This window comes from Xylocopa sonorina, chromosome 8 (assembly GCF_050948175.1).
Source record: "Xylocopa sonorina isolate GNS202 chromosome 8, iyXylSono1_principal, whole genome shotgun sequence".
Taxonomy (NCBI): Eukaryota; Metazoa; Arthropoda; class Insecta; order Hymenoptera; family Apidae; genus Xylocopa; species Xylocopa sonorina.
Window position 1 is genome coordinate 5,090,808 of NC_135200.1, and position 21,706 is coordinate 5,112,513.

The 21,706-nt window shown below is 41.1% G+C and overlaps 1 protein-coding gene across 1 annotated transcript in view; it reads left to right on the forward strand.

Annotated features, from left to right (window-relative positions):
- The first annotated feature begins 2,453 nt into the window (after window positions 1-2,453).
- Window positions 2,454-21,706, forward strand: part of Fax (failed axon connections) — a 32,207-nt gene continuing 12,954 nt past the window's right edge. The window contains exon 1 of the mRNA XM_076899487.1: window positions 2,454-3,204. Coding sequence (XP_076755602.1) covers window positions 2,860-3,204 — 345 coding nt within the window. The 5' untranslated portion in view covers window positions 2,454-2,859. The remainder of the gene's footprint in view (window positions 3,205-21,706) is intronic.

Here is a 21,706-nt window from a genome sequence, read left to right on the forward strand (position 1 = left end):
ACCGAAAAATTCTCTCACGTCACTTTTTGCGAATATAGATGTGCGATTATCTGAATAATTAATCTTAACTCTTGAGTATTACATTTTTTAATTTTAAGCTCTTGTTTCGAATAATTGACAGTAAAATATATTATAATGCGTGGTTAAAAATATAGGAAAGGAATAATAATTGGTGGCATTCGACTGGAAAATCGTTGAAATGCAAGAATTGTGTAAATGATTTAGTTGCAGTTTCTGTATTGAAAATTACGAAATTGTGATATATGTTATTCATATCTGTACGTCAGTATTTGTTACTAATAATCGACCAGAAAATGCATTTAAAAATGTTTGATCTGCAGCTATTTTTTTTCTTCTTATGGAGTAGGAATTTCATTGCTTGTCCAGCATTAATGATCGAGTTTAGTACGCGGTAATCTGCGAGGATCGATCAGCGAATTATCAGTATAGATCAACGATACCTTGTATGGTATCGTGGCCTGCCTTGAGTGTTTCATTCCATGAAAAAGGTTTGGTACGTAGAAATGTATATAATTTTAATGTAAATTCATTTATCAAGATATCACGAGGAAAACAAAAATTATTTGCATTTAGTGGAACTGTCTTAAATATATCCCTATAGTAATTGATATCTCTGAAGTAGCAGTAGGTCATGTTGAATTTTAGTAGGTTCTTTATTTAATCTATCATATTTCTTCTTTGAAACTGTATTTAAAGTTATGGATTTCCTGAAATTTTTATCGGTAATCCCAGTAAAAATGTATTATTATTTGATTACAGACCTATTAAAGCGACTTGTTTTCAATCTGGTCACGGAAATACTTAAAAATTACCTTTTATTTAATTATTGTAAGTTTATCAGTAACTGTTTAGAAAGTATTAGAATAAAAATTTACCCCTTGGTAGTTTCGACATTTAGTCGAGAAATAATAACACTAGAAGGCGTGCAGAACTTTTTTCTTACCGCGAAAGTATGCGAGTATAATTAATATATAACTAATTACCATTATTTGTCCCTTTCTATGCATTTATATTTTAAGGAACTATCGTGTCAAACTCTTTTGGCGTATCCATTAGATAATTTTACAATGCAACGACTCTGAAGACACTTTGATATCTTGTTACGGATCATTTCGAGGTATAACTATATACACGTATTGTATACATTCGGCGCAGTCAACTTGTATTTCATAAACGTTCGTAGGTGAATGATTTGTTAGCGACTTTCCGACTGTTGTATACAAGATTTTCCGACAGATAACGCGCACACTATGGACAACGATGTGAATTTGTCATGAATATTGTGGGAAATATTATAACATCAGGAGTAAATAAATTTTTATTCACTTTTAAGGCAGTTGTCTCCTCCCCCACGTTGAAACATCGTATTACCGAGAACAGATCTTCAAAAATAGAAGGTAATATGTATATTTTCTCTGTATCCTCAAACTTAATCTTCAATTTTACTTTACGAGCAATGAATAAATAAATATTTTGATATTTAATAAATAAAGTATGTGAAACGTGACAATTCGATATAGTAGACCTATTACAATATGCTCGTCGCTATTTACTCATCTTCTTCCCGTATCGACGATAATCAGGATTGGTTCGAATTTCAGTTCTTATCCCTTCGATCATTAATTCGCGCCACGAGACAAGAGGGCTCGGTCGTCTCCTTGCGTCTATTGATGGCTGCCAAGCGAAGCGGTGCCCCACAGGAAAGATATAATCCCGCTTATAGATTTAACAATCTCAGAACGATATTCCGAAGGTGTAAGCAGGACGATGGGAAGCAGTACCGTTGGGCGAAGCGAGAAGGGAAGAGAGGACGCCGAGCGCAAAGACGAAAGCAAAGAATGGGGGCCATGAAGTGATTCGGGGAGAGTCCGCCGTTCATGGGCGGCACAAGTTGTGGCAGGTAGTTTTCCAAATGGAGCCTATCGGCCAGAGAATGGAAAAAAGTAATCCGTGAAAAGGGGTTCGTTCTTACGCCGGTCTGGCGCGGCGTTGCCAGTTCTCGGAGACTGAGAAGAGCGATTGGCCGAGTCGCTTCGGAATCGAAACTAGAATACCATACGACCCTGTATGGTCACTCTCGAAGGGGCGTTAGCAGTACGATCGACATAAATTTTAACACTACAAATACGTGTACACCATAGAGATACATAAGTTGTAAAGATAAAACTATTGTTTCTTCACCAGGAACAAGAAATAGTATTAGCAAAAAGCGAACGTTACGATCGATGCGAGTAAACGATAACCGTGATAATGTCCCGCGAAACGCAGGATTATTATGACAATACATTTGATAGCTGACCACGGGGTACCTAAATACATAGTCGTGAGTTTGTTCGGTCCTCTTGAGGTGGCGGTGGCGACAGTGTTGCCGGGCGAGACTAACCACGACGAAGTGGAAGCGAGCCTGGCTATGGGGGTTCGACGGGAGGAAAAGAGGGAAGCGAAGGGAGTTGGATGAAGGAGGAAAGGTTGAATCGGTAAAGAAAGAGAGAACGAGCGGCATGCGGACCGGGCAGGGGTGGCGGACCAATTAAATATGGCGACAGCAGTGGGGTGTGGCGCTTGCGCATGCGCAACACCGATTCCCGCTGGGGGGACAGGAGCCGCGGTCAGAACGGGGCAGCGACGAGAAGGAACCGGCCGGCAAACAGAGGGATCGACGAGTACCCGGCGTACGTTTGTGTGGTGCGCGCTGTCTTCGAGAGATAGTCTCTACCAGTGTCGCTCGAGAAACTTGCTTGTCCCGCTGACGTTTGTTCGCTACCCGGCACGTTTCATACGAAGACGTTTCCTCGTTCTCGCTAAAAACCGGTCGGACCTTGTGAAAAAGTAAACGAAATGACGATGGCAACGGAGGCAGAGAACACCGGGCCGGAGAGCAAGGAGATTAAGGATGTGAAGGAGATGAAAGAGGCGTTGAAGGACGAGATGCCGCCGGACAATAAGCAGGAGGAGAAAGATGCGGCGAAAAAGGAAGAAAGTGGGAAGAAAGAGGAGACGGGTGACGCTGCGGCCGCTACGCCATCCTCAGCACCGGCCAAGGCTATCAACGTGCATAAGACCAACTACGAGAAGGACATTGTTTATCTCTATCAGTTCTCCCGAATGCCGCTTCTGCCCTCCATCTCGCCGTATTGTCTCAAGGTGGAGACATGGTTACGGCTCAACGGCATCAAATACGAGGTAAGCGTGCCTATTCGTTGTAAGCTTGCTCTGTCGAATTGAATTTTCAAACTCGCATCGTACCGTGTGGAAACGGGGTGATCGATGCCGAGTACAATGCTCCCGAGTTTGTACCCTAGGCGTCGTGTTTCTTCCGGGTAACCAAGTACGCGTCCCTTTGACTTTCGTCAACGGTCCAGTGAAATTTTAACGCGCATATTCGTTGCGTTTAAAACTAGGCATGTACGATCACATCGCACCGATCCGAGCGTTATTCGTTCGAACGAACAAAAGCAAAAAAGGTGGATTCTTTACCGATTATTTCAAAATGGCGACTCTTGTCAACCTTCGTGCGCACACAGCAATATTTAAATGCGTTTTCGATATATCATTTTTAATCGCTTTTCGTTGCCTTCTGTACGGTTAAGATTCTGTTTTCATTGCAAATCTGTAGTCATTACCGTATCGATTATTCGATCTTTCATGATTGGTGATTTTTTTCGAGAATTTCAATACATCTTCCAGCACGATATCGATTTCTCTTAACTGGAAACTCGAGGGTGATATTTGCATGCCTTTTCGAGATCAATGACTCCGATCCGAGTACACGATACTTTACTTTCGTCTAATTCTTCGTGTAATTCGTACAATACACAAAATTGTTGATCTTTCTCTCTAACTAGAAAAGGTAGCGACCATTAGTCTACCTCGAATTACATGCAAATATTTCGTCTCGTATAATTGCGTACGTAACTGCAAAACACACAAGAATCTCATTACACGATACCAATCAGTCTAATTCGCCGTAAAATCAAACCTGTTACGCTCTCGATACCTAGCAATTTTCCATCAACCGCCATAATAGATTTCGCCCGCGATACGTGCCCACAATTTTACCGAAACATCCATCCGAACGAATTGTTGCTCCGACCCGGTTGGGGTCGCGTTCCAATTTCCAGCGTAAGGTTTCGCGAAAATAAAAAAATAAAAAAACTGAAGAATAATTACGAAACGATTTCTCTCTCGGCTGCGTTCTCGATCGTAAAAATTTTATATTCGCCGCGAGAGCAACGCGGCCAGATGACGGGGGCACGCGATCGAAAAGCATGAAAATATATTTTCTCGCGAAAGAGGTGAAAGGCCCGGCGGTATGCATTCCTACGGACTTTTAAAACGGGTTTCAGTGGCTCGCGTGGGGGCCGAGCCAGGGAAGCCTATTGGAGGCTTCCAACTTGAACAGAGGTAAAATGCACCCGTGTGCGCCGCCGTCGCTCGATCCTGCGCGTTCCTGTTTCCGAGAGGGATGGAAAGGACGCGTTAGCAAAGACCCCCTTCGGGTTCCGTACGTACGCACCGGGGATACTCGGCTCGATGGGATTCGTGCGTCGATCGAGAGCCGTTTCGACCGAACCATGTGTTTCGCTCGATTCTCGAGACGGGCGTACAATGCGTACCCGATCGATATCGCGTGACACATCGAGCGACGATTTTTTTTTTTACTAGCGCCGTGAAATCGGCGATGCGTGTCGTATTTTTAAGCGACGACATACTCGCGCGCTTGCCTTGGCGATTTTCATGCACATAAACAGAGACGAAGCTCGAGGTTTCTTATCTTCTCTACAGGCAACGAGCTATACGATCACCTATCTCCGTAGCTGTTTACGCGCGTTTTTTGCATCGATTTATTTATATCGCCGACATGGTGCCGAGGGGCGATATTGGTTGCGGGTCGTGAACCAGACGATAAATAATCGAGACGTCTCGTCGCGGAACTTGTATACGAAACAAGTGCCGCGCTAGATGGCGTCGTTGAATCTTGTTCTCATTTAACTCCGCGATATTAATTTCCTTCGCTTGATTCTCTAGATCGGTAAATATTAATATGTATCCGTCAGAATATTATATCGTACTTTTGGTACGAGTATAGTTGATTTTATTATAAAATAGGTACCGTCGACTCGTGGAACATTTTCACTTTTTCGAGTAGAACGAAAAAATCTGTTCATTTTATTTCGTCGAGGAGGAAATGGAATTTAAGTTCGAGGATATGGAAGAACTCCGGAATTTTTCTGTATCGTGCTCGGAACGAATGGAATTTCATCTCATGGTGGTCGCCACTTTTGAAACACTTTTCGAGGCTCTCTTCCTCTTCATCCCTCTCTCTTGTAACCATCGCCAGAGCGGTATTCTTTTTCATCTGGCCGTCACTGTCGTTGGGGTCTTCCTACGACATCTGTTGAACATACAACGCTTTTCCCTGAAAGGGAGCCAACAGATAACGTTTGCGTGGAGGTTTCGAAAAGCAGATTTCGGGGAGTTCGAACATTTTTCTACCTACATAATTCTTCTCGCGTCTGTTCTCTTTAGACGAACCAGACGTTTATGGCGTTCAGCTGTCGCGTTTGCAATTCTCGATAACAATCTGTTCGGGAAAAAAAACTGCGGTGTTTCAACCGAAATTTTATCGCAATCGATTTGGACGGAATTCGAAAGATAAAGATGTTGTTTGATGCGGTTAACCTTTTCAGATTGAAGGAGCTATTTTTAGACACCCCAATGAACGATTGCACTTTATGTAATTTATCAGTCGCGATTGTCAAGTGTTGCCAACGCCTCCACTTCCGGTAGCCGCTTCTGGATTTTCTGATCGCGGTTAGTGATTGCATACGCACACCATCGTTCGATCGTGAAAGTAATTGTAACATTGCTCATTGAAGAGATTGTTTCTCATTTTTTTATTTTTATTGAGCAATGTGTTAATTACTTTCTCGTTAACGAGCTTGTTTTGCATGCGCTACATATAGATACATAAGTAAACGATAATTGCATTTAAATTATCACTAATAATCTATCGTTTCATTGCTTTTGCTATTTTGCGTTTACTCTTATTGAAGATGCCGATACCCCTTTAGTATAGTAGAATAATTAGAATACAATTTATATAACGATTAAGTGTACAATAGGATGTTTCACATTTATAAAATCGATTCTTGAGTACTCGAGGAGGACTTGTTGAATTAATTTCTTTGCGATGCCAAGTGTTCCGAAAAGTACGTAATTCGGATTGTGGATAAAGATAGAATAAGCATTCCTTTTGTTCGAACTCCGTCGCGAATCGTACTCTGGAACAATTATAGATTGTATTCCCATACGATGAATCGTGGCAACTCTTTCGTAATGATCGCTCGTTCGAATGGTAAAATGGCAGAACTGGAACAAAAGAGGTCACAGGTAATACGGAGGAAGTTCCTATTGAACTAATCATTACCAAGATAGGTATAAATAACGCGTGGAGTGGCCCGCATCAATTGGCCAACTTGACCAATTTTGCGCTGGGCATAAATGGTGGCTATAATTTCCAAGAAATGCTTTCTATGTTTGCGCGTCCTTTAATAAATGTAATACCATTTAACATTCGCATTACGTCCAATCCAATATTTCTACGCTGTTACGGTTACGGTCTTCTATAGAGTAAGCATTTAGTTTCGAAAAGAGTACCATTTTGGTCATCTCTCGAAGAAAAGAACAACGTGTACTTTTTCTTCAACTCTACTATCTTGCAAGCTTTTTTTGCCCTAATTTCGATAACTAGTATAGTGTACAAATTTAATTACAATAATTGCGCTATAGAAATTGAAGATCACCACAATCTCTTATTGTCCATTGTTACTTATTTTCTTACGTTCTCTGAAGGGTACGTCGCACGAAGTGTCCTAGGCTATACTGTCCTCGTTATCTTCTTGGAAGGAAAACTTTAGGATTCTTTCACTGTTTCAATAACTGTGAAAATTGTGTAAATAGTAGAGACTCTCGTCCACTTCCGGTAAGCGTTTCGACGAACTCTCGTTATCGTTCGGTTTTCTTTTAAGAAAAATATTCAGGTTTCCGTTTTGAAATAATCGTGTTGGAAAGGAATTAATTGCAGGAGGGAATTAGGAAGGAGTCGAGGCTTTATTGCACCGTGGGAGGTCCGTGTTGGCTATCTTTACGACGTGTTTATGGTGCATTTGAATATTCATCGAGATATTGGAAGTCCTTGAAAGGATGCACATATTTGCATACCGTTGCGAAACACAAGAGAAGGAAGAGGCCACTTTCGAAGGTGTACGGCGGCTCGAGTAGCACGAGCCGCTAATATGCGAATCTAGGTTATGAAAAAATCTGAAACAAGAATTCTCTGTTTCATATCTGCTTCTCACGCTTTCTTGGCAGGACGCGCTTTTCGGTGCGAAAGTTAGCGGTGTATACGGGAACGCGTGAAATTGTGCTAATTCGTCCAATAGCTTCGTTCTTTTTCTATCGAATATTTTTCCAAGGGCAGACACGCGTACTCGTGACTAATTATAAGGACATAATTAAATTCACAGTATTCGCAAACGCAGAATGTAAATCCTCTGAAAACAGTCGAGTTCCATTCCTTCTCCTTCCTCTTCTCAAACGTGAAAAACTACCCTTAGTTTTTCTGAACGAATAAAAATGAAGTGTGCGTATATTTGATCAAACCCTTTGTTCTTAAACGATGGTTCTTAAACCCACAGTTTTTTTTTCTATAAAATCTACACATCTCCCTTCCCTCTTTTATTGGGTAAAATTGGTAGCAATCAACTTCGCGAAATTTCTCTTTATTAATATTTATAACAGAGAACAAATGGTTCTATTCTAATTAGTAGCCTTCTTGGTGGTGGTGTACGAGATAACGGCGATCTTATGGTTAACCATCGTTACAGTGGAGCGTTCGATTAAACAGCGAACGAAAAAGTCGATCGCTGGCTATCGACGATAGACTTCTCGACGAACGGGACGGTAGAGGCCAACGAATTGTGCGTACGTCGGACGAAGCGGGTACGGGGCGGAAAGAGAGACGCGCGTATACGTGCCGCGCATGCCCCCACGAAGGTTCGTCGGGCCTGAGCCATTTGTGCCCGGACAATCGATTGTTTCCGACGTTTCTCCAACACGCTAAACTCGTTTCCGGTCCGATTTACTCGCGACCAGTATCCGCGATACATACTGAGCACGAGAAGTCGACTACGAAAGCGATACATTATAATTGCACCCGTTAACCGCAGGACCGTAAGAGATGGCTTGTTACGCGGGAGGTGCAAAGAGGGGCGACGGGTAGAAGGTATCCTAGCGAAGGCTGCGCGGTAGAGGGGAATCGCATTTGCACTTTTGCAACCAGGCAGCCAACTCGTACGTGGATCTCTCGGTGCTCCATCGAGCATAAGTATTATACTTTCATGACCGCGTAATGAGAGAAAGCAGATCTCGTTGCGGGGAACGATGGTAAATTCGATCGAGATCGCGCATCTTGTTTTAATGATCTCCCGTGGGTTGTTATTGGGTTTTAGGGGATCGTTTTTAGGGATAATTCTTAATTAAAATAGAGAGAATAAATGGGGAATAGAAAAGGTAAACAGAGTGAATTATTTCTGTTTCTTAGGCGGCTGTTTTTCATTGCAAGATCATCATCTTTATAGCGGCGATTCGTATTGGATAAATAATTCATGGAACTAGCGCAGTCCAAAGGGTTAAGCGTGTCCGTATCCATCAAAGAGTAAAACTGTTCCAAGTTGCCCTCCCTATCTGACCCTCTAAAACAACTTATGATAATTTTACTCCCAAGTGGATGCATAGATACCCTGTAATACCGTGTAATACATAGCTTAAAATATCGATTCAAAGAAGCTTGAGGAAAAAAAAGAATTGGAAATTAACCCTTCGAGGCTGCTCTGCTCGGTCGATCCTCCAATGTCGAGATAACGCGTTCACTGTGGTTGGCCGTCGACCGTGGATCACGGATGATGAATCGAGCGCGAGCGGTGGCAAGGCAACGGTGTCGAAATTCTTTCAGGGAAGACGGTTTCCAGAGGAAATAGTAATCTAAAACGTCCAGTTATGGCATGGGCTGGGTCGGGATTTAACGAGCCATGGAATGAGCTGACTCATAGGAACTGCGAAGAACGCGGTTCGCGGTGAAAAACAAAATGGCCCTGGTATTTAGGTTGGGAGAAGTCAGCAGCCACGGACACCTTTCCCTGGCTTCGTTACTGCGCCCGGCCGTTTCCGATTAAACTATCGCTGCAGTTCGGTCGAGTGCTTAAATTGCATGATTGATCGGCTGCGCTTCGAATCGTTACCACCTATTCTGATACCGCAAATCATGGGACTGACCTTCGTGCTAGTTCAGACACCGGGTATAGATAAATGTTGTAATGATATCGAGACTGCGATCAATTCTATTTAAAACAGAGCCACGCTCGTTAATGTGAAATTAGTCTTTCTTAGGGATGTGGTAATGGAGAGTTTTTAGAATTGTTTGATTTGCTCTTGATATCGAGGTCGTTGTGCTTAAAGAAATCAAGATTGATCAGTTTCTCATGTAACGCAGAAGAAAAAGGAAGTCGAGTCGCGTAAATTTTTCTAACAAGCACGTTTCATCATGAAAGTGCACTTGTGATCTTAACTCATACCGTCTTAGCGTCCTTCAATTCTTTCTTCACTCTTTTCTTACTCTTTCCACTTGTCCTTTTCTACTCTTTAAACGAACGTTACTTTAGCGGCTATTAACTCTTTGTAATCTAAAACACAGCTTCCTTTTAAGTATCTTTTCAAAGTGGAAGCATTTAAATTCCCGTCTAATAAATTCGCCCGGTAAATTACACACGCTTAAAACTTAGCAAAGTGTACTAGATCCTCGAGTTTCCGAGTTCAAAGTAACTCGAGTCCACGGCTCCGTAGTTCCCGTGCTTAAAAATATTGCCCTCGCTTTTCCTTCGAACGCCCTAGGACAATTCGTTTCTACGGTTCTATGGTACCCAGGTAATTGTAAATGTAGACAAGGGATGTAAACGCGAAGGAGTATCTTTAGAGCGGCCCCAAAGTTCCCCACGTGTTGCACGAAGTTACAAAAGTAAACTCAGTTGGCGTTAATTTGGAAAACCGATTCGTGTCTCGGAAGTTCCGGGTGTCCTCGAGGGTTTACGACGCGTCGATCCCTATTGGGACGGGCCAGGCGAGACCCAGGCCTGATTAGAATTCGCAACCTCCCAACCCATAAATAACTAGGCTGAACAATGGCAACCCAAGCGGGTAGTCTGTCCTTAGTTCTCGAAAATTGTTCGAAGTTACCCTACGGCCTACCATATTGCGACTTCCTGCGTTAACTTTACCGATTTCTGCGCTACGATATCATAATTACGTATTTCACATAATCTGAGGTATTTTATTTGTCCAAAAACATTTTTTTTTTGTAAGTTCAGTTATCATGGATTTTTATTCTTAGAGGATAAGACTATCTCGAGTATTTTTAAAAAGCCTTATCTCTGACAAACACATTAACTCCTTTCTAAACTAAATATTGACAACTGTATCCGCACAATCATACAGAACTTTGTAGCGTTTAGCAAACATTGCTTGATTACTATTTCAATATTTATTAACATTCCTGCAGTGTTCCCAATGAATTCTTTTAAAACTTGAAAATCAATTTCTTTTCATTCACTTTCTCCCTTTTAATCTTCCTGTTTCACTTCTGTAATGATAATTTTGGACGAATAAATAATCCTTACTTTTACCATATTGAATATTCACGAATTTCTATCGAAGCAAATATAGCGATATTTCAATTAAGTAGCGATCTGGTAACGAAGCTCTCGGAAGAGATTAGCTATCAGCAAACAATCCCCACCTCCCGATCGTATAATCATCAGCGTTGAAAACGCAGCGATGTATCCGTCGCTGCAGTAATGTCAACGCCGTTTTCTTGAAGGCATAAAAGCCAAGTAAAATGGTCCCGTGGTTCGCGATAATAATTCCACGATATTAGTCCCAGTTAGCAAGCGCGTTAATTCAGCAATTACGCCGGGCTATAGTACGTGAAATTGCGTTAATAAGTCTTTCAACCTAGCACACGAGTTGGTCTACTGCCTCGTCTCGATCGGCTCGAGGCAAAGAGGCGCGAAGAACGGAGAGCCTGGGCCGAGCGTGTGTGCACGTTTCACGCTTGAGGCAGGTCGGGCTCTTTAAATCACCGGAAACGCGCAGGTAGAGAAGATGTGGGTAAACCGTTCCCCGTCCTCTGCCCTTCCCCTCTCCCCGTCGCCGTTAACCGCCAGCGCCTTTTAAAACAGTTTCGTGGAAGGTCTACACACCTGAAAACGCTACGCGCAACCCGCGTTTAACGGTGCCTGGCATGGATAATTCGTCCCGTTGGAACTTTCAGGCGTGTGTTGTTTTTGAACACACGCGGGGGGGTCCTCGGGGCTTCGCAGAGGGATCCTCTTGGCCATTTACGGCGGTGAATCTTTGTTAGGAGGGATTTAGGGATTAGAGGGGTTTACTTTGTCGAATATGGGAATTTAAGATGGCTTCGAGTGTTCTTTAGTGGGTGCGTAAATTTTTTAGTCCGTTTGGGAGCGTAGGTAACCTCGTAAATTTGTACGAGCAGCAGTTTTAGTCGTAGGAATTTTGCGTATGTTTCGAGTTACTTCAGTTTTTGCTTAACGAATCAGATGCTAACATTTTTTAAAGCGAAACTTTAAGAGCGGAAAATTAATTAAGTCAGTTTTATAATTTTATATCATAACGCAGCTGATACTTTCTCTTCCCGGAAAGCGCAGTTTTTTTTTATCAGTTCTTGTTCGCTACGTTTGCAAAAGAAATAAAGGTGTGGATGAACTGAGAAAGCGGTACTATTTCCGTGTTTCTGAAGAAGAACGCCCTGACTCGCTGTAGGAGGTGTTCGATGCGACTTCCGGCCGTTCGTACTCGTAACTCGATTTTCTTTATCGAGGCCGTGTGGTCCTCAATGAGCGTTGGATTTTTTCTTTAATCTTCGATAATAATCTTAATGGAAATATTAATGGAATGAACGTATTGGAGGACGCTAATAATAGAAGCGTTTTAATAGAGGTTTTAAGAGGCGTTAGAACGGAGCCATAACGTCCTACATTTAGAAGCAGCTGTTTCAATTGCGAGCAATTTTTTCGTTGTAAACAACGTAACGTAAAATGAACATACTTTGTATAAGAGAATAGATTTCTAGCTCTACATTTGTGCAAAGCGAATACTAGATTCTTCAAGCTCTTAGAGTAATCGTTTACAAGGTTGAAATATGGATAAAAGAAGCCTTAAACGATTTCCTTGAAATTTATAAGTTGCTCCAATAATTTGCATTATTTTTTTTTAATCCTCCAGCGTATCTATGTATATATTCATCAAGAATATCTTACCATCCATTCAAGTGACAAGACATTTATTCAGACGACAATAAATTAAGTAATATCAAGCGAGTTTATGGAGGTACGCTATTTTTATAAAGTTTCCATCGCACATTTTGTTCAGAAATAGCACTTGACGTGAATTATAATTACAAATGGTGGTTTCTTTTTTTTAATTTTATTTAAAGGCTTACTAGACGCGGTTAAACGAATTCCTTAACGTTCCTCGCCGCCCGTTTAATTCCAACTAGGAATATTGTCACGTACGGGACGAAATATGCAAATGAAATTTTTCCCTCGGCTTAAATGGTGCTTGAAACAATTTTAGAGCGGGGGAGAATTTTGTGGTGGCGCTCTCGAACATCCTTGAGCTGATGAATCCACGTGCACCAAGCCGACGCATTTTTCCCATACCAACGCGTGCACGGTGATTACCTTGCGTAGACTGGGACGTGCCTTGGCGTTTTATATTTCGCGCCTTCTTTGTTCTCGGCGACAGAAAGAAAACCAACAGGAATAAATTATTTCACTTCCTAGTTTTATATTGGAGTACCTCCTCTTGCGAATACGAATCTACTTTCGATGCAATTCCTCCTTTGTCAGAGAGAAGAATCTTCTTCAAACATTGTTTAATACCTTTAGGAATTCTTTTACTTCTTCTTCACACCGTTAATTACCGAGGAGGATATAGATGCGCGGCAATGATTATTTTTAACCTAGGAAACTTATGAACCGTTTAAATCAGTTGCAATGACAAAACGTTCTGTCGCTGTACATCATTTTTATTAATCCAATAATTTCTATGAAACATCGTTGTAACCAATTAGCATTCCTCGAAGGAAAATTTCACAATCTCGTCACACGTGGTTCTTGTGTGCAACTTCTTGCTTTGCTACTTAAGCAACCGTACGATCGTAGGCAGTAGTGGGTATTATCTTCAATTGAAGACAGGAATTCTGATAGAGTAACGAAATCGTTTTGTAGATACACAGAATTCCCTTTCGTTCGTCGTGATTCTCTTTTTTCCATTTCTGTCCTCGTACTTCGAATCCGATTGTCACTCCATCGCGAATTTGTTAACGTTTGCACGAAAAGTCTGCGCCGCAGATGCTTCTCTTTTTTTATAGGAGTAGAATTACTCGTTGGTAATGCTGGAATAGCCTGCACGCGAACAGCATTATTGGAATCTTTGCTCCTCTTCGTTAGCTACCACCATCCAACCATCCTTATAGTGTTACACTCTCCTAATTGACTCGGCTCGCTTCAAGTATCAAGCGTGTCCGAGTGCTCTAAACGTACAAGTACTTGAAACCTGATTCCCACTAAAACCCCATAAATTCTAATGAAATTGAACCGCCATCCACTCCAGCGCCCTCGTACAGCATTCAAAGTGACACGATGACACAATAAGATTGAACGTTTCAATACGAATTGTGTGAAAATTGAATGTTTCGATGTTACGTATTCATGTTTCTTTAAATATCTTTAATTATCTGCTCCAAGATGCTTAATTCTACTTAAATCTAAGCCTCCGTTAGTTCGCACAACCCGCGAATCATTAGATGCCAGCATTCAATCTACTCTGAAGTTAGTTGGTTCATTCGAAGCACTATCTTCTACCATTACCCTATTTCTTCAAATCAGACTAAATTCATCCCGGAAAGAATTCAATTTTATCTCAACCCTGAAGCGAAACTGTTACACGATTATGAAACAGTGTAACATTGTACAGACAGTCTTCAAGTGGAACTTAATCAATTTTTTTTTAAATATTGAATATAAAGCATGCGTTTTAACGGAAGGTGACCACCACACGTTACTGTCTTCGTTGAGTAAAGTGCAAGCTTTTGCCAACTTGTGTTAACTTGAAATATTGCTTCGCGACGTTAAGGACGCCATGGAACTGCCGATAACTCGAAGACTGCGACGATTGTTTCGCTTATTTCCATGTATCGTTTAGTGAGGAGCTTGAAGAAAGATCTAAATATCCTAACATTTATTTATATTCTACACTGCAAGGTGATTAAAATTTCTTTAAAATAGCAGCATTTCAATTTAAAATTCTCAAGGCTCGCGAACTCCCGAGTGATATGTCATGGTAATGATACCTCTGTGCAATTACCGTTACCTACATAGATACACGTATCTGCATACCCAGATCTAGAAGCGTACTACGCGAGAGACCTAGAAGAGATAACACCGTATCTAACTGTGGTTGTTTAGGGGGCTAGCTATGAACTATTAATAAGTACACAGTACGAGTATTTTAGGAAAGATTAGCAGCGTCTCTTATCTACTAAATTTATATTTATTTAGTGCTCATGTACATCTCATTATCTCCACAAAATTTCAGTCGACGTAGACACACGTAATAATCGTCGAATCGTAGAAAGAAATAAGTTTCGATCCATTTAACGGTCACGAAAGATCTGATTCCCGACGCGAGAACACGCGTACACACGTACAGACACGCGTTTAACACATGGACGTTGTTTTCCATCGAGGGTCGTCAATAGGTATCGCATTATAAACCGACGCGACGCGGTTTCCGCCCGTGGGCTGTCCATTCGGAGACGCAATACGCGATATACACGTTCTTTCCATCTCTATATAAAGCGTCCACCGATTCGATTCGTTCGACCGGTCGTCCGTGGCTAGTCTATTGAATCGCTTCTCCTCGTCGTCCCGTAGTGTTCTATGAATACAGATTTACCTGCTGCTCGCATCCATTTCGTCCCATGCGCCGCGAATTCCCGCGCATATGCGCCGCGTGCAGATACGCGCTCATTCGATCGCGTAGAAAGCTTTCCTTACTCCCTCGTCGAACTCTGTTCCAAGCTTAGGGGCTAGCCGAGTCCTTTATGGTATTGTGCCGGTTTTCGGTAGCAAAATCTTAGTTCTACGTATTATCGTTTCTAATTATGGGAAAGTAGATCGTATTTGAAACATTATTCTGAATATCGAAGAACGAGCTCTTTTCGTTAGTCGATTCGTGTTCTTTCTTCTGAAACATGATTTCTTTTACTAAGTGATATAATATTCATTTGACTGTCTTGCATTGTGGGAATATACGCTTTAAATGGAACCAGCGAAAGAATACTAACGCGTTCGCAGTTCTGAGGGTCGCCTCAGCTATACATGTTCATATTTATAAATAAGCAGAAGAAGAACCCTTAAGAAAAGCCTTTTTTTAAGTTGTTTACTCCCTTAGTTTCTGAAATCATTATATTCTCAGCGGCTGGGAAGAAATATTTTTATTTAGAAAATTACGCGCGTATATCTCGAGCAGCTAAGATCGAGTTAAAGTAAAAAGTACTCGAATGCTATCGTATTGCTTTTGGAAGTAAATAAAGCGGATATAATTAAGTAAATAGAAGTTGAGATTCTTGGATCGGTCTGAAGAATTAGATACCAATCCGAATGGAGAAAGTTTAAAAGAAACTCGAGTAAACATTGACCTCGCGAATACCGGGTCAATCGTTCAATTTCTTCCCTATTCCCCTTGCCCTCAGCCAAAAGTATAATAATAGAATTTATTTCGTCCGATCGATCGATAATACTTATCCACTAACGAGCATCGAAGTCGAAAAAGCGTTCGTCGAAATATAATTACGCGGTTATTGGATGCTAATTGATCGGTGCACTGACGGTGAACGCCTTATCCTAACGAGGCGGTTAAAAATTAGTAAATTCTAATGTAATAATACGATTATGATCCGGTAACACGGAAGATTCTCATCGAGCGGAACGATCAGAAAACAGACGATGATTATTCATGGCCAATGATTCACTGGAATGTAGAACAAGGAACCCTGAACTGTCACCGTGACGAGAATTTTCCGATAAACAATTGCTCTGTTCCAAAGAAAAGTCCCTCCAAAGATCATTGCGCAGGTAATGTCTAGTCGAAGTTATCGACATTGAATTTTGCTCAGAAATTGATAAGCAATAAATCTGTTCTGCTATTTTTGAGAAGTTCTAATCCTAATGATAAAAATGATAGTTTAATGATCTGCCAGTTCGTCAGAAAGTTCCAAGATCTCTTGGACTCGTTACGATTTCATAACTTTGGGATTTTGATCTGTTTAAGTATTCCATTCGTTATGTAGGTCCGTTTAATAATTATAAGTTCTCGTCTCGTTGATGGTTCTGTCTAATTCTCTGCTGGAAATAGATAGCAGTAGATGGTATAGAGTTATGTAACGAAGAAACTAAACTTGTGTGATCGCTGAGCATCGTTAGACCCTCGTCAGCAAATTGGACAGCTTACATCAAATGAATTAACCGAACTAAACCTTCAGTCGTCGAGGCATTCATTTTCTTGGGCAGACTGTTTACTTTTTGGTATCTCTTAATATCATTTCTTTCAGCAATTCTTAACATATTATATGTAGTAAAATTTGTATGGCATCGTTTCTGCAGGTCATTTCCGTAGCTATTTCCGAAAGCATTATTTTAGATCTTCTTGAAACGTATTATTCCCAGACTACCACATACTCAAAGAAATCTAGTAAATCTAGTAAATTCTCTTTAATCTCGTTCTATCCATTCGGAAGATATGTTGCTTCCAAATCTTCTAATCCCACTTATGATACATGATGCGTAACGTTTAAATCTCTTGTCAGGTGGACCAACGGAACTCCCTTAATCCTTCGCGTGATGCATAAGTACACAGCAGCGTCAAATGATCATCTCACCCGTTCTTTTCCCTTCTCCATTTCGCTCGAGCATCAGAGCTAAAATCTAGATTACCAGAGAAACTTCAACATCCAGCTAATAACGAACAGCCGCCTGTAATACCGCTTGCTCGTAATCTGTAACGCGATACCCAGCGATACTGTCGTTCCTGTTACGTTGGCACTACTGGCTGCGGCGCGGCCGAGTGCTCTCTAACCGACCGATTGCAAGAGGGTTTGCGGACGCGTAAAAGTGGTCTCGTGCAAGCCACCTGGTGCACCGATGAATGCCGTAAATTGAGAGTAATCGGCAAACTGCACTGGGAAAACCAGCACGAGATATTTCCCTCGTTTCTTATTGGAATGCGAAACGCACGACGCACGCTACGTACACACCAACGATATTATTTATGTAGAATGATACAATAGTCAACTGTGCATTTTGTACGGCGTACGTACATGTATATGGACGCGGTAATTGAAATTTATCACCCGATAACATTTCATCCGGTTTCTTATGCGACAGTAGTTTGGCAGGTCTAGAAAAATAGGGGATATAATTAGGATTTAGCACATTTTGTCGTGGAAAAACGATGGATGATAATTTAAGGTAGCGGCATTGAGAAAATAGGGTTTTAAGTGGCAAGTGTCTTTGAAATTTGCGAATCTTCCACGCGAGAAGTTAACATCTTTTTTCCTGAAACTTTCGTTTAAATTAGCAGCGAGTATCGTAGACAGAGTTCAATTTAAATCTTTACAAACCACATATATCATAATCGTCGTACCTGACAAACAGGCTGACTCATTGGTCATTTAAACGGGCGAAAAAGAGTAACTGTTGCACCTGCCACGCCGTGTCGTAATAATAATTTGCAGCTCCATGCAATGTGTTATACAAGGTGAAAGAATAAGAAGTATAACTTCTAATATACTTAGGGTTAAAGAAGTGAGACAATTTGTCGAAGCGATCTCAACCGTAATAAAAACATTGCGAAGCAACTATTTAACAGCTCCTTTCATGTCAAATAATTCTCTTTGAAGTGTATAATTTTTTCTATTTTATTTCAACAATTCTGAAGATATTCAAGATAGTAGATTTTGGAACGTGCTCGTTTCAACGAAAAACTTTGATGCAAAGAACGTAATATTTATGAGAAATAGCAACTAACATTAGTTGCAACCGGTCGATCGTTTCAAGTGTACAGCCTATTTTTATTTTTAAAACGATCGATATTTATCGATCCTTTCGCGTTACATTCTTAAACTTCGCTTGTTTCCCACATTTTTGCGAGGACACCCACGGAAACGCTTATTTATTACAGTTTCTGAAGACATGTACGCGTGTGGTTTCAATCTTGATCTATGCTAATTTTATTATTTATTATTTTTCTATATTACTTCTTTTATTGGTTCTTCGATTCTCCTATCCTTTGTTTGGTAATAGTGGTTCTTCTTTTAATTTCTTTTTAGAATATGTTCATGTAAATTATATGAATCGAGTACATGAACAGAATATTATTTTAACAACTATTCGCTTGACAAACACTTTAAAAAACATTTTTCTGCCAGTAATCGAAGTATGGGAGTTCTAAAGGGATTTCTCTTGGTTGGTCGAAATTTCTCCCATCTTTAAGAGAATTCTGCCGATTCCTTTTAATAATTCCAAAGAAACTCAACGTAACTTAGGAGAAGTGATTTCTTAATGCTTTCTTAATATGCTGCGAGTTTATTTCTGTGTACTTTATAGTTCACGAGTAATTTCTACGGGTAATTCTGCAAACAAAAATAAGACGAAAATCAAGACCAACAAATTGCATTTTCAAACTCGTCTTCTTTTTTTATAGTTTTCGGTTTTTAGTTTTATTTTAGCTTCCAGAATTGTCCCTGGAACTTCTTCCAGAACGAACATCCGCTGTATACTCCCGCGGAAAATTCTTCACGCGAATCGGTGCATGGTGTGTTTTATTTTCAAAGGCACGTGTGTATTTACACGTATAGTTTCGCTGTGTACGCTGCGTTCATTTACTTGCGTTGTAGAATAAAAATTTCAACGTTCGATACGAAATTCCAGAAATTGTTCCAAATATTGATCCAGCATCGAAAAGAACGTGGAAGAATAAATAACGAGAATAAAAACACGACATCTACGATTAAAGGAGGGTGAAGGATGAACTCTGGTTTTCTCCTTTCCTAAAATGTTTTCTTTCTTCGACGTTCTCATCTCGTGGGGCCCCTGTGTACACGTTATCACAGTTATCATTGAGGCGCGAGTGTTTCACGTGGTGTAACGCCATCCGGACGTGCATTACGGTAGTTTGTATCGCGGCAGAAATAAAGTCGCCGGAACGAATGCGGGGGCAGCGTCATCTTAAAATAGCCCCGAGACCTCTGGAGTCGTCGATTGCGCGTATCTCTCGCACACGAAGGAACAAAGAGACAAGCCGATCGCGTCGTCGTGGAAAACTGAGGAAGGAGAATACAGGCTGCTCTGACATTCGTTAGAGACTGGGGAATGCAAATCACTCGAACAGAAAAAATGCTGGGGAAATTCTGTACGTTTGCTGTTTGCGAGAGTAGCAAGAAAATTGTCTGAAACACCACGTAATTCGTATCAATTCGTTTTTGGTTTAATGATATCTTTTTCTAATGTAGATATAGTAGAGAAGAGACTCGTGAAAGGTTCGTTTAGTTCGTAAAGAAGTTGATTAGACAGCGACCAACTCATTTAGTTCCCATTTTTTCCGCCTCTTCTTTTTTCTTCTTCAGTGAATCCCACGTTGTCGGATGATTTACGTCGGTTTCGTTCGTGACGACGCTTGTTTCGGGAATGTAGGGTCGTTTAACCTCTGGCCCCGCCGCTACACGGGAATCGCGTGAAAAGCATCCCAGTGATCTCGAGCATCCGCGTCTCTAAGAAGTTCGATTCTCTACTTATCTTTCGACACGGTTCACTGGTCGATAGTCATTGGTGAATGAGACGCAACACGATTAGGGGTATAGAACTAGGCGCGTTGTCTTATTTCCTCTTTAACGATGGAGAATGTATAATTCAGGAATAGTTTAAATCATGCATCGCTTCGGTTAATTATCCTTCTTCGTTCTTCCTTCGTACGTTAATTGTAAACGTGCAGTTCATCTGAGATACGTCTGGTGAATCTAGTAAATGTAAAAATAAACGCAGTAATCGTAGAAATGGCACGATGAAAGAGTGTATCAAGTATAGTAGCCTGTAATTCTTGTTGCTGCTGTGTTGCGTATTGTAGGAGATGGTGGATCGATACGGTAGTTCATTACGATCCCATCTGGTAGATATAATTTTATCTTTGATCGACGTTGTTATTATTGCTATTTCACCCTGCTATTTTCTCTCCTCCTCTCTTCTTTATCGTGATCGATAATCTATTTATACAAGGTTCTTCACCTCTCGTCGGTTTGTTTGAACGTAACGCGAAACAGAGGCTCCTCGTAATGAGAGAGGCGCTTCTGTCAAATTCGCGACCTAAATCAAATTCTCCATTCGCGCGTTCTTAATCTCGCAGATGTAACAATTTGTTACAGTCACGTAAGAATGGAATATTCATTCATCAGATACGATGAAAGGTAGGAAACAGTGGATTAGAAGAATGGCTAAGAATGTATCGGTTGACCTAACCCGTGGCTTGGAAAAAATGCGAGGTGAAATTCCTGGTAATTCAACCTGCCTCGAATCGAATCATTACGTTCAATCACCACTCCTCAGGCCTTCGATAGCAGCAGATCGGCTTCTAACCTGGGCGAAACTATTTGTTCGCATCGCGTACTGAATGCCAGTGCGTGAGTTACTTTAATGGAATTACATAACTGCGATCCGCCGAGGGAAATTGAACAGTGCCGTTATACACCGCGGCTCAGCCATAATCGGACCCCGCCCGTAATTAAATTAGCCTTTAATTGGATTACAATGCGACCATAGACGGGGCCCGCGTTTCTGCGCGATCCATTAATGGGCGCACGTGGATGTTCCTTTTTCGATCGTTCTCCATCATTAGTACACTCTCCGCATCTGCCGCATAAATCCATCGTTGCCTGTAATTCGCCTCGTTTTCTCCTACTTTATTCCGTATTTTTAGCCCCACGTTGTGTACACGCGGTGCAGTTTTCTATTCGCTGCTCGAGTTTCTCGCCTCCTGTCCCGGTGCCGTTTAATTTCCAACCGATTCGGTTGCACGAATATTTTTTGAAATATAACATTTTATATATATTCTTCTTTTAACACGTGTGTTCGCAGAATTTATTAGATTTCCTTCAATATTTCATTAAATACTTTAATATTGTATCAATGCTCTGGCTAAGTTCAAGGAGAAAGTGTTGATGGTGTTTGAACAATTTACTCGTAGGCGGTTGGACACGCGTGGAGATTGCTCGTAATGTCATAATAAACAACGAGTCTTCACGAAAAATATGGACACTCGCTTATATGAACTCGATACGCTATGGAATGGATTAACCTTTGGTAGTTCGATCGTGCCTCCTGGGTATATGTGACATTTGTATTGAATTTCATTTAATATTCCTGGTACAGATCCAATATAGAGTATCGGTTATTTTTCTGTTGAAAATAATAGGTTGACAAATTGGTTCCGATCC